Genomic DNA, 14,069 nt, shown 5'->3' with positions numbered 1-14,069 from the left:
CTCAGCACCATTTAAATGTCCAATTGCTCTCATCCAACCCCTGCAAAGCCCCGCTCCGCTGCAGCCCATGACAGCTCTGACAGCCAGACTCCTTAATTCCTTTTTCTTATTCCCTTAATCTGTCATCTTTATCAGGCTGAGGAAGTGCCAGGCAGCGTGCAGGAGCCCCGGCCCCGATCAATCTCCACATTACAGCTGACAGAATGGTGCTAATAACTTATTGATCCTATGTTTGCCAAGCCCCACTGGGGTGGGAAGGCTTCCATTGATTGGCTCCAAGGAAGGGGCTCTCAGCTGCCAGGGGGGAAAGCCATCCAACTGCCCTCTGCTGAGGAGCCTGGGGATGGAGGGAGGCTGGGAAGGGCCAACAGGAGGACATGGGAGTGGATTTGATGCACAGGAACCGACGCATCCCTATGCACATCCATAGCACCAGGGAGATGCCACCGTGCTGACAGTTTGTTTTCAGCTGCCTGTAAGACACCTGGGAGAGGAGGTGGAAGCAGAGGAGGTTATTTTTGGAAGCAGGATCATCTCGCTCTTCCCAGAGCTGCAAGGAAAGGGAGGAAAAGTCGCTGATTATATACAGCTGCTTGGGCTGCTGTGGTGAAACCTATTGCTGCGACCCTGCATGAAGGTGCCCCTGCCCAAAGCTATGCTGCAGCTGCACCTGCAGGGCACAGCAAGAGGGAACGCCAGGCATTTCCACGCTGGGTTTTGCCATTTTTGCTTCATCTCTCAGCACCTTCACCTCCAAAGGATGCTGGGTGCCTCCTGCTGGGCTTCAGAAGAAATAAACAGGAACCTGAAGAAAGCACAAAGGGCAGACAACCCTCCAGACCTGAACGAGTGGCACAGCACAGACTCTTCCTAGGTGAGCAGCCGGCCTTCCTGCAAGCCAAGGTGCCTGGGCATCCAGCTCCCAGCTGTCCATTTGGTGACGATTTTCTGCTCAATTTAAGGCAACAATTCAATAGAGGCAGCTTGGCTGTTGTTGTTTTGCTTTGTTAAATGAAAACACGGCTGCATCCCAGCTCATTATGACACGCAGCCACTCGCTGGGATGCTGTCTCTTACCATTAGCCACAACATCCCTGGGTCCAACCCTTCCTCTCCCCTCCCCTGCAGATGAAAGCTCCAGGTTGGTGCCACGTGCAGCAGCCCCAAGGAAGGGGAGGCAGGCAGCTACACCAGCCACAAGTCCTCAAAGCCCCCGGACCCATTTTTAAATGCTTATCTGCTTCCATTCCCTCCCAAAACTTCTCCTCCTTCACCCCATTGAGTGGAAAGGTGCGACAGCAGCATTAAAACAGAGGAACAAATAACCTTGGGGAGAGAAGAGAGAGAACCATGGAACACCCAGAGTTGGAAGGGACCCGTTCCAGGGTGCTTCTCTCAATTAAGACCCCCCTTTGAGGTACTTTTCCTTTCCTCCTCCATTTGGCATATTATATCCCCAACACAGATGCCATTTAGTGAGCACCAGAAGGGAAGGACAGAGCAGAAAACCCATGGGGACAAGAGAGGGGAGAGCACCCCCCCATCCCAGGTGAGCTGTGAGCATCACCCAATCATTGCAGCTCACCTCCAGGTCTCCCCACCCAGCCTTACTTTCAGCATCTCTGCTAGAGAGCTTCAGTTTTAAATGATAATCATCTACTGGGTTTTAAAAGAAGAGTCAGTTTCAGGGCAGAGCAGGAGGAGATGGATGGAAGCCCAATGCAGACACAACCCTGATGTCCAAAGAGGAGCTGGGTGTCATTTTAATCAAAGGGGAGCAGCAGAGAAGAGAGCTAAGTGCCCTTGCTCTACAACCCCAATCTGCACAAACAGAGGTCTAGCAAAGAAGCCAGGAAAGATGAGGCAGGAAGCAGAGCTCTGCCTGCCCTACCTTGGGCTGATTTGCCTCTCCATGCCCTCTCATGCATCTCTACAACACACTCAGAGCAGCACAAGGCGTGCACCAGCAGCACAACCATCACCTGTCCCCTGTGAGCAGCAAGAACACCCTTCTCATTTCTGACTATAAATGCATTTTCCAGGCCATGCAGCTCTCAGCTTTGCTCATCCAGACTTCTGCAGATGCTCGAGGCCAACCCTGCAGAGCCCAGAACTAACAGATGCCATTCGTTCCCAGCAGTTTCAGTCCCTTTCCACACTGCAAAGAGCGTTCAAGACCCAGCAATAATTCTGCTTTCCCAGTCCACGCTGTTCAGAACTACAGCACTGCCTCCGATCGTGGACTCAACCATAAATCAAGCAGCTCTCACAGAATTCATCATAAACCAACCAACCCTGCCGACTTCGATCCTCTTCTTGGCCCCAAGGGCCCTGCAATAAACAAACCTCCTCCGTTTGCACTGCCCTCTGCTCAGCCCAAAAGCCACGTGCAGCCACATGAGGCTCCTCACCCTGCCCTGCACGCAAACCAGAAGTGGTGTGAGCATCAGTTCCAGCTCACGCTGCTGTCCTCACTGCCTCAGCTCTGCATTTCTTCCTTCTCCTGCAACGGGAGAACCTCACACGACAAATTCCAGCAGGTACAAATGAGGACCTCTGCCTCTCATCTTTGCTGCTGCTTAGCGAGAAGCACGCTTTGCATTTCTGGCATGTTAAGGATCTCAGAATTTCAGCAGCACTGATAAGGGCCAGCCGTGTCCCTGTGAAGCAAACGACATTAAAGACCATTTTAACACACGAGGTCAGCCGAGACACCCAGACACGAGGCAGGTCACAAGGAACAACTTATCTCCCCGGCCAGTTTGCCTCTCAGAGCTGTGTAATGAAGGGGAAAAGGAGATTCAGCCGTGCCAGCAAGGAGGGGGAGCTGCTGGGGCCGCTCTGCAGACAGCACAACCCCCCCATGCAGCCTCAGCCAGGAGGAAGCCTCATGCAGGAGGAGAAGCAGGGAAGCCTCTGATTAATGAAATTACAAATCAAGCCACGCTCTTTGCAAGGCCTTTCTGCTTCACTCGATGCTGACCCCGGGGATGTTGCACTTTGCTGGCACGAGCTCCTCTGCAGCAGTTTAACACAGACTGCTGGACGTGAGGATAACGCAGGGCTGAGATCTCAAAACGCTGCAGCACTTCACATCCCCGAGAATTCCCTTCCACGTTCACTGCCACCCAAAACACCACGAAACCTCGCACAGCTCACTCTGAACAACAAAGAGCCATGGGAAAAATACAACAGAGCTGTCGCAAGGAATGCACAAATTTAGGGGTTGAAGGAGCAGGACTGGCTCCGACCGCTTACCTGCAGCTCCCAAGCCAACATCCACGCTGTTCCTCTTGAATTCACAGCGGCTCTGGGTCTCTGGCATAACGAGCTGGCGGCTCTGATGCAGGTTGGAGATGATAGTGGAGAGGTCGTTATCACGGCTGCAACAGAGCAGAAAAGCACCAAGTTAAGGAAATCCTATTTGCCGCCACGTAATTGATTTTCGCGTGCGGACGCCTGCGTGAGCAGCTCAGGTTTACCCCAACCTGGGGGGGGGGGGGTTTCTCCTTGGGATCCATTCCCAGATCACCCCCCCCCCCAGTTTGGGAGAGCAAAATGCTTCCCGTAAAGGGCTGAGCGGCCGCCAGCTGTCAGCTGTGCCAGATACACACAAGGTGCGTGGGCCGCGTGGATGGAAAAACTGAATTGGAGCTCCGTCCCCAGTGCTCATAGGAAACTTGAACGGAGAAAACTGATAGTTTTCTATCAGCTGCCATCCCTTCTATCCTCAAGAAGTAAGATTTTCCATTCCGGCGCTGCTGGAACGCACGGCTGTTTGCTTGGAAACTGCTCTTCTGTTCAGAGAGAAGCCCACCGTGGATGTGCACACGTGCAGCACTCAGAGCACATGCCATAGCTCTACCTGCAGAGCCCTCGGAGCACTAGCTGCTCCTCTCCTTGCATCAGAATGCTGAGGAGCTGGCTGCGTCCAACCAGTTTTGGCTTCCCCCCCTATGGAGAAGCACCCAAACTCAGAAAGGCGTTCACTGCAGCCAAGCTCTTGCAAAACACTCCTCCATAAATGCAAATAGAAGAGCTGCGAGCCTCCCCTTCCTCTCCAACGCTCGCCCTCCACCTCCCCAGCAGGGAGCTGCACCTCACCCATCTCCCTGCAGGAAGAAACCCAAGGGGGAGTGCAGCCCCCCCCCCCCCCCAGCCCTACTCACGTGCCAAGCGTGCCCGCCCGGTGCTGCCACACACAGCACATGGCCACTGCTCCCACTGCAGGAGATGGCCTCACCTGGGAGCAGCAGGACTGCACGCAGGGTGCATGGTCTGCACTCACCCAGCTCCCGCCTGCCCTTAAATATCCCCTTCTGATCCCCCTCTTTTCCCCCCTCTCCCCCCCAGCCCACTCTCAGCACCAGATCTGCAGCCCCGGTGCACAAGCGGGGGCTAATCTGTCGTCTAGCTGCCAGCTAATCAGATAAGTTTAGGGCAGAAAGTCTTTCTAGACAGAGGTACTTTCCGCGGGCGTCTGGCTCCAGATTTTCACAGGGTGCAGCAGACAGGAGAGGTTCTCCAACCTGCTGCTCCCCCCGGCATCCTCAGGGATGCTCAAATCCCAAAGCTGCTGAGCACCCGGTGCGTCTTCCTCCGCTAAACCCGCACGGATTCCTCCTTATGCAAGCAGAAGGCTCATGACTTAAGCGAGCCCACAGGTGAGTGGGAAGCCCGTTTCTCCTTTGCCAAGCACTTTTGGGTCTTATCCTCTTTTAGCTGCCACCTTTAAGATGCATTATGCAAATGTTTTGGCGTCTTAAGTCATTTAGGGGATTAATGTGAAGTGATTATCAGTTCTTTTTAATCACGCCAATCAATAACTGGATGTCAGGGACAGAGGACAAATGCAGATAAACGCTGCCATCAGCACAACGCTCGGGAAGGGGTGGAGGAGAGGAGTGCAGGGGGAGAGAAAAAGAGGATCGTGACATCTTTGCAATGGCAGAGCATCCTGCATCCCAATGAGCACCTCTCGCAGGTGAGCACACCAACCTATTCCTTCCTATGGAAGGAAGGGGTTACTGCCTACACCGAAAAGCAGCTGCCTTCTACAGGGAAGGAAGCTACCTCAAATCTGAAGTTTTTATCCCCAAAAGCCACCTATGTTTTCAGGAGGTGTCCCATCACGTTTATCAACACCCCAGCACTGGCAGTACACTGAAGTCCTGACCCACGCCCAAGCAGGGCTGATGGCCATCCCAAAAAATGCACCTTTTCCCAATGGCTCCGCAGAGGACAAAGCTGACACAGAGGTGACATTGAGGGGAAAGGGACACAGAGCAGAGCACGTAGGATCAGACAGCTTTTAGCACATTGCAGCATCCCCAGGAGCAGCTCTGCAGCACTCGTGTGTGCTGGGAGCTCACTCTGCCATCCCCTGTCTGCTCAAGATAGAAAACTTGCAGCATTTTCACCAGCAATCCTCATAGACCTCCAATGAGCAAAGCCCAACTGACTGCTTTCATCCCAATGTCTTTTAAAAACAAATTAAGTAACCATATAAAAAAATCCAACCTTGAGGAAGTTTAACTTGGAACTGAATCTCAGTTCTCCAGGTGCCCCCTCTGTCCCCCTGCAGCTGGCAGAGCATCCTCCAGCTCAGTCCTGCCCCACACCAACCCATCCCCACTACCACCAGCCCTACACCACCAGCTCCACTTGCCATAAAACCCCCCAAAAACGGTGATTTCTCAACAAAAAGCAGCTCCTGGAAAAATTCCCCCCAGCACTCACCTCTGCCAAAAGCCAACTGCACACTGCCCAGTGCTGCCCCAACCACCTGCACTGATGCTCAACGAGCAGCACCTGGGCAGGGCTGGCCCTGCTGGCCAATGCTGGCCCTGGGGCAGCTCCCTCTGGCCAGCTGGGCCCTGATTGCTCCATCCTGCTCACCCTGGCTGCTGGTAATTTGTGCTCCCATGCTTGCCTTGCTGGACTTGGTGATCTTGGTAGTGTTTTCCAAGCTTAACCACAGAATCACACAATCGCAGACCCGTTTAGGTTGGAAAAGACCACCAAGATCCCCATATCCACATCACAGTGAGCCTGTGTGTCACATCCCCACAGTTCCTGAGCACCCCCAGGGATGGTGACAGCCCTGGGAGCAGACTCATTTCAGCAACCTTGATGTGCACAGAACAGAGCAGCAGTGCACGCAGCCAGCACAGGACTGAAAACCCTTCCCTTGCAGGGAATGCAGTTTGCAGGATCCTATGATGCAAAACAGGAATACCAATGGACAGCAGCACCTGAAACCTGGCTGCTTGTCCTGGCAAGCATTAAGGCAGCACAAGACCAGCACCGAGGCTCCCCAGAAGGAAAAATGAAACAGGTGGGAGAGCATCACCCCTACAGCTCCGCTTCAGCACAGCCCCACAGGCAGGAGCCCCACTGAGGGGATTGCAAAGGGCCACGTGGAAGGATTTCCCCATCTGTGTGCACAAGGCTGTAATCCCCCCCAGGTGCTCACTTGCAGCCCAGCAGGGCACAGGGCTCTGCTCTCCTTTGTCTCGCTGCCGGGTGCTGCCGATGCAGGCTCCCCCCACCCATGCACAAACACACATGCACACACAATCAGATTAAAGGTCTGATCCCTTCCAGTAGCATAATATTATATTTTAAAAACCGGATTAGAGAAGGGGGCTTGAGCAAGATACACATCTCCCGAAAGGTCAAGGAGGAGACAAACAGCCCTTCTGTGGGGCTGCGGGTTGCCATGGCAATACTGGGTTTGCATGGGGTTTGGGTAATTAATGGTTTAGGGCCGTGGTGACACAGGTGTTTGTGAGCAGCAGAGGTGCACGCCCTGAGCAGGACAGCCTGGGCACTTCAGCTCCCTGAGCACTGCTGCAGGGAAAGGCTCTGGGCTCGCTGGGATGTGGCTCAGTGATGCTGACAGCTTCGTAACCCCTCATTTCTGGACGATGGGAGCTCTGTCTGCAGGTATCCCTGCTATGATGCACTCCTAGCACGAGCAGCCTCAGTCTGCAACGCTGAGCTTCACCCAGCCCTGCATCTGAGCAGTGAACCCAGCCTAGCTGAACTCCTTTTGTCACTTCCAATCACAGCTGACGTGCTGTTCCCTATCTGAACCCATCGTCCTGGTTCTGTGACACTGCACTGAGCAGCTGCACAGAGATTCAGGAAGGGTGGGGGTGGGAAAGGGACAAAAAGAAGCGAGTGCTGATGGCTGAGGAAGGAATGGGATGCTGTGCTCACCGGGATGTCCCTCCTGCTAAGAGCTAAGGGACAGGCAGCAGCGCTGGGGACACCTCTAAGGCCAACTCTGGCCAACCACAGCTGCACAGAGCTCACACTGAATTAACCTGAGGTCGCTGTCAGTGCCTCAGTGACCTTTACTGCTCTGCTCTGCAGAGCCTGAGAAGGGAACCATCCCACCAAACGTATTGTATGCCATACCTCTGCCTATTCTCCACTGCAAAGAACACCCCAGGCTGTTGCAAGCTGCCATCCCATGGGAACCCTGGCCTGCCACTAGGCTCTGCCTCGCTGCCAGGAAGGAGAAGGGGTTGGGTTATTACAAAAAGCTTGGGCAGTTTCCAAATCCTAATGAATGGGAGCAACAGATCCCCCCCTCCAGGAGCGCAGGGAAGCAGTGATGAAGGCTCTCCCTGCCCAGAAGCTCGCCGTGCATCACAGGGAAACGCAGCACTGAGACACGCTGCCAACTAATGGCTGCAAAAATTACCTCTGGAGGAAAAGAAACCGCTGCTAATGCTCTCTGTGAAGGCTCTGGCTGCTGTGCTGTGCTTAATGGCACTGCCTGGCCCTCTGTCTCCCCAGCACGGGTGGCTCTGATGAGGTTCTGTAATGGCACAGTAATGGGGCACCAGCAGTCACTCGATAGCTGCAGTGCTTCCAGGAACAGGCACTCATGAGGCTGTCAGAGCAGCTGCCTGCGTGGGGAGGTGCTCCCCACGGAGCCCCAGTGCAAACAGGGAAGGATGAGTCTATCAGATTCGCTATGCACAGCCATCCTCGTGGGGGTACCAATGGATCAGGAGGAGGCTGTGGGTACCAGACATGTCACCAGCTTCCGTGAGTGACTTCTGGGAACAACAGGGTCGGGTGGTCGGTTGTTTTGAGCAACATCTGCAACAGAACCCTCTGCCCAGCAGTGCTTGTGAAGTTAAGCAGGGGAGCAGGGAAAGATGGGGGGTGACCACAGCACCCTGGGGATGCTCAGCTGCTTCTGAGCCACGTTCGGGCTGCGAGCGACGCCTGCTAAATGTGTTTCACTTACGGAGATTAGCGGCGGCTGCATCTTTAACAAGGAGAAGGATGGGGAGACTAATGGATGGAGACAATTAACCAAAAGATAAATCAGTGTCGCAGTCCTCGCAGCCAGGGAGGCAGCCAGGCGCCCACAGGGTCTGGGGATGGGATGCACTGCTCTGAGCGACTGCAAAGAGCGATGGCACGGAGTGGGAGGGCAGGGAAAGAGCAAAACTGGGCCCAAATTTTCCATCGTTTCCAACAGTGGCTGCCTGCTGGTGCACTGCAGCCCTCCAAACAACAATGGGAACCTCACCAAGTGTCTGCATGGGGCGGCACGTGGGCATGGAGTGGGAGGCATTGGCCAGCGAGGTGCTACAGCCAAAGAGCTGCGGATGGAGCTGCTGATGGAGGGAGCCACGCTCTCATATTGGCCTTCTGCTGATTTTCAATTGGCTGCAGGGCAAGTGGTGAGAACCAGGTTAGAAATAGATGGGTGCCTTCCAAGGCACGGGGAGCAGGGGAGCGATGCCGGGTCTGGAAGGGAGCAGAGACTCTGAGAAGCAGCACTGGGAGGAAAATAAAACTGCAAAATATTTCTTTTTAAATATGTTTCACCGGCTCTCCATCCCCTTAACGATCACTCAGTAACTGCAGGGATTATATTAAATTTTACCGATCGATACCGCTGCCATAAAACTGTCCCAGCCCTCTGCCCCTCCCTCCAATAAAGAATAAAGAATCCAATATGCAAAAGGAGGGATGCAGGGCAGCATGGGTTGGGGCAGGGAGAACCGAGCAGCACGCAGGGTTCCCCCACCCCATCTCTCCTTCAGGCTCAGGGCTGTGTCTCAGCAATCCCCTGGCTCTGTGCTGTGCCATCCTCCTGTATCACTGAGACCCTCCTGGGAGCATCAGTGATGCTAGAGAGCGTGGCTCCAAGGAAGCAGAAAGCATCTGTCAGAGCTGGAGGTGGTTTGGTCGCTCTCCCCTCCTTGCTTTGCCCCCACAATGGGAGCAGAGCGGTGTCAGAGTGCAGTGTGGGGATGGGGAGGGCATGTAAATCAGTGCTGTGCAGGGGGAGCATAATGAGCTTTTTATGGAAGCCATTAAAAGGAAAACCCAGACTGGTCTATAAATACTGTTGCATCATTACAGCTGCGAGAAACAACCTTATGTAACAGCACAGCTACACAGCGCTGGGACTGGGGGGGAATAACAGCCCTGAGCTCTCCCTTGTTGGTACTTCAGATTTTTCTGCCCCCAGACTAAAACTGATCACCCATTTCCAAATGTGCACACGGCAGCCCTCGAAGAAAACATATCTCCTGCAAGCAGGTAGAATAGAGACCCTCCACCTCCAAACCCTGCGTGCATCCAGCAAAGTGGATCCCTAAGAGACAACAGATCCTCTGCTGCTCCTTATCAGCGTGCCAGCTTCCCTATTCAGCCAAGAAAAAGGGCCCTCCCTACTGCTGGAGCTGCTCCCCACCTTCCAGCCCAACAGAGCTACTGCAGGACGAGCAGCACTGCATGGACACTTTCCCATCCAGCGGTGCCCTGGCATGGCCTTGCAGTGCCAGGCAAGGTCAGTGCCAGCACCAGGGGAAAGCCTGGGGCTCCTGAGTCAGCAGGGAAAGCTCTGCCCCCTCCCTGCTTATCAGCTGGAATGGCAGCATCCTGCTGATGGACACCTCCCCAGCTGGCAGGCGCTGGCCGTGGCAGGCAGAGCAGGATCAGCCCTAAAGCTGGGCGCAGCAGGATTTGGGTCAAGGATTTGGAGGCTGTGATCAGGCGACTCGAAAAGGAGCGGGTGGGGGTGGGGGGAAGTTTGTAGCTGGGAAACAATAGGCAGCTGACCTGCTGCCAGCCCACGGCACTGTGCCATCACACGGGAGGATCAGCCCTGAGCAAAGGAGCTGCTCCTGCACACCTCTCCCATCCCCATCACCAGCAAAGCACTGGAGAGGCTTGGGAAATGCCTTCTGGCTCCCTGTCCTCATTTCTATAGTTCATCTCCAACTTTTCCCACAGGTTGCAAAGCCCCAGAGCTGGCACTGACCTGGAGATCAGTGTCTGCAGCTTGCCATGTGCCCAACAGCACCGTGCAGCAGCAGGTGGGGCTACCTGTGCACACAGCTCGGTGCTGCTGCAGCTAACAGGAGGTCTGATGCAGCAGCTGCATCCGCAGCCACAGGACCGTGCTGCACCCCAGGAGATCTTGCACCCTATGCACAAGATGCAAGCAGGATTTCCAGCAAGCAAAGCTCAGTGCACGGCTGCCCCTCTTTCCATGGATCCCTTGGGTACATTTATATTGCTTCCAATCTTCAAAACCAATTTAAAAAATAATTCCAGCCTCGCTCTGTCCTCCTCAGACATCAACCCTGACCTGTCCTGCTGGAACCTCCTCCTTCCAAGGAGATGCCACCCATCAGACAGTTGACCTGCTGGCCACGGGTGTCCCCATTCAAAGCAGGGAGTTGGACCAGATGGCCTCTAATGGCCCCTTCCAACTCCAACCTTCTATAGCTCTGTGATGATAGAAGGAAAGGGAAAGGCAAGGGAACAGAGGCAAGAAGGAAAGGAGGGAGTTTTAGACACCTGCAGACCCCAAGCCAGCTCACACAGACCTGATTCTCCCTCCAGACTTATCTTGGGGGAAAAAAAAATCATCTTGCAATGTCCTGAGCAAAATGCTCATAAAATTTCATTAATGTTCATGACAGTTCATAAAAATGATCAGTAGAGCTGGCAACTCCAAAATGAGCTGGAAATAAGTTTAAAGATGTTTTTATTGTAATCCTGCTTCGTCGTTCAGCCCATAAATAAAAAGAAGATGGAACTACACCACACTGAAGCTGGACTGGAGATGGGGAAAAGATGAAGCACTGTGATGAAGCACAAGCCCAGCCCATTGCTAAGGGCACCTCATGCTGACAGACAGCTGTGACACGTGCCACAAAAGCACTCAGCACTGGGATGCCTGCATGGCACGCTGTGAGCCTCAGATTTCCCCTCCTGTTGCACTGATGCAGATAGGGCTGCTGAGTTTGATCACCTATCAGGCAGACCCAATGCATCTCACAGAATCACTAAGGTTGGAAAAGACCTCTAAGATCCCCAAATCCAACCCCAACCCATCCCAGAGTGCCCACAGTATCACATCTCCACCCTGAGCACCTCCAGAGATGGTGATCCCTCCTCCCTGGGCGGCTTTGCCAACGCATCACCACTTTTTCAGGGAAGAAATATTTCCTGCTGCCCAACCTGAACGTCTCCTGGCACAACTTAAGGCCACCACCAGGCAAAAATCACTGTGCAACAGTACAGAGGGCATGGTGACCTCAGAGAGAGGGACACAATGCCTAACAGAAATGAGGAGAACAAACGAGATGGGGAAAACCTCACCCATCATCAGTGCCCTCACCCACCATCAGTTCCCTTCCTGCTCCTCCACCTGCAGCCTGCAGTTGAGACCCCATCCAGACCTGCGTGCAGCATAGAGATGACAGGAGTGATGCACAACCCAGCACCCCAGGCTGGCAAGAAGCCTGCAGGTTGGTTACAGTCTCTCTTCTAATTCTTATCAGCAGAGATGCGTGCCCAAATACACCGTGCCTCGTCCCTTGAAAGCCCCCTGACTCCCACCTTTGGTGCATGCAGCAGTAGGGCAGGATGGGCTGAGAGTCCTTTCCCCAGCAGCCCATCTCCAGGGCTCTGCCACAAGCACTACAGGCACCCATACATCTCTGCTCCCAACATCCATCACACCCCGATCGATCCCTCCTGACCGCAGCCTGCAGCTCACCTTGGCCGCAAATAAAGGAAGTTTTGCTAGCAGAGCAGGCAGAATGCAGCTGGGGGAGAGGCTCATGCACTTCCCAGCTATTTTGAGCCAGCTGCGTTTACGCATTCCAGCAACCATCTCTATTTTGCCCTCCTTTCTATACACAGACCTCAGCGTCCACCTGCTCCAGGTGATGCATCCCTCCCTCCTCCCAGAGCTGCACCATCTCTTTGTTTCCCCACCCACCACCTCCCACACAACCCCTTTGCTCAGTCCCCTCATTTACCACAAATGCACACCCCATCACTCACTCCACATCAGCCTCCCACTCTGGATCTCCACCCTTCTCCCTCCCAAAGCCCTTCCAAAAGCTCAGCTCCTTGCCAGACCCAAGTCACACTCAGCCTCACCCCTCAGCCAAGCAGCTGCTGCCTGCATATGAGTGCAGGGAAGGGCTCAATGCTGCTCTGCCTGCAGCACCAGGCAGCCCAGAGGTCCCAGTTTTCCTCCTTACAGTTTTTTTGGCAGCTCTGATTTGCACCACAATCAATGGGCTTATCCTGCTGACACGCACAGCACTCCCTGAAGCCTTGGACTCATCCGGATGCCACGTTCCAACACGACTGAGTCATGGACAAACAGAGATGTTTTGCTCAGCCAATAAAAAGGACGTGTTGCTGACATGCAGCTGGTGCAACGGATGGAAGGTCTCTTTAAATATCCCAAATTCTGCTCATTTTCTCAATTCATTAAGCTGCCTGCTCTGAGCGGATGAAATATTCAAACACTCAGATGAGCGATCTCAAATGGGTGATAAGGCACAAGTTTAGACAATGAGTGGTGGGAGCTGATGAGCTGCAGGAATCGCTCACAGATCCCACGTATGAAGGGCGAGACTGACTTAAATATGAAACCTCCTGATTTCCCAGTAGGGTGTGAAGAGGGCGGTCAGAAACCTACTCCAGCAATGTGCCCTTGGAGCTGTGATTTGACATGCCATCTAAAAGCAGAAGGACATCACTGTATGCATCAAGCACGCTCCCCAAAAGCAGCAACCTAGCATGCATCCATGCCAACAGCACAAGAATCCCTTGGTTGGGTTGTTCCACGTGAGATCCCTTGCACCTGGACACACAACACTGCATCCTGCTGCAAGGAAATGACTGCTTCTCTGAATCCCTGCAGGTATGTGAATGGTGTTCCCCCACCCCAACAGCCCCACGAAGCATTCTGTCAATGACATCAAAGCAAAAAGCTAACGAAATAATGGTGAAATGATTCTTTTAGATGAAAGACTGCTTTTCAGCAGGCCAACGGAAACACACCTCCTCCCTGCTCATCCATCTGAGCACACACGTGTGTCAGAGTCTGCATAAGTGAGACCAGAGGGTAAAACCAGACCCACAGGGAGAGGAGAAGCAAAGGGAAGTCCTGAGGATCCCTCACTCACTCACCTACATCTGTCCCATGGAACCCAGGGAGACCACCAGCAGCTCCCAGAGCCAACCTCCACCGGTGCCTCCAGCCACAGAATGACTTTCTTTCCCTCCTGCCCATCCCTTGGGGATGCTTAGATACACAAAAAGAGGATGGTTAAGCCAAGCAGCCTGAGGCATGTCCTGCTGCCATGCAAAGCCCTCACAAAGCAGCTGGTGGAACACGAGGCTTGGAATGACAACTCAACAGCTCCTCCCATTGCATCTCAGTGTCTGCACGCTCTGTCCTCATGCGGATGCTTGCTCAAACCCATCAAAGCAGAGGTTGCCCGTGTTCTTCTATGCAAGTGGAGGCTGAGCTCCTTGGCTGAATCTTCCCAACTCTTCTTTCTGACACAGAATGCCCTTGTTGATATCTATCAGCTACATGGATTTGGTGTGGCTTTACTTTACTTCTCATCTTCCAGCCAAACAAAAGCACACATCCCTTTACTTGGGCAGCTTTTGTCCCAGATCAAACAGGCACTGTTTGATGAACACGCTGCACTCACCCGCCTGGAACAGCCACCCCTGCCAGCACCAGGAGCTTCCTTGTACTTAGC

At 53.7% G+C, this 14,069-nt stretch overlaps 1 protein-coding gene across 4 annotated transcripts in view; it reads right to left on the bottom strand.

Moving 5' to 3' along the window:
- SAMD11 (sterile alpha motif domain containing 11) overlaps positions 1–14,069 on the bottom strand; it is a 118,795-nt gene that overhangs the window by 18,016 nt on the left and 86,710 nt on the right. For all 4 annotated transcript variants that reach the window (XM_090123050.1, XM_090123049.1, XM_090123051.1 and 1 more), the window contains one exon: positions 3,259–3,383. In XM_090123050.1, coding sequence (XP_089979176.1) covers positions 3,259–3,383 — 125 coding nt within the window. The remainder of the gene's footprint in view (positions 1–3,258; positions 3,384–14,069) is intronic.

The sequence above is a fragment of the Phasianus colchicus genome, chromosome 22, assembly GCF_987193195.1.
Source record: "Phasianus colchicus chromosome 22, bPhaCol1.hap1.1, whole genome shotgun sequence".
Taxonomy (NCBI): domain Eukaryota; kingdom Metazoa; phylum Chordata; class Aves; order Galliformes; family Phasianidae; genus Phasianus; species Phasianus colchicus.
This window is presented reverse-complemented; position numbering and strand designations above follow the sequence as displayed.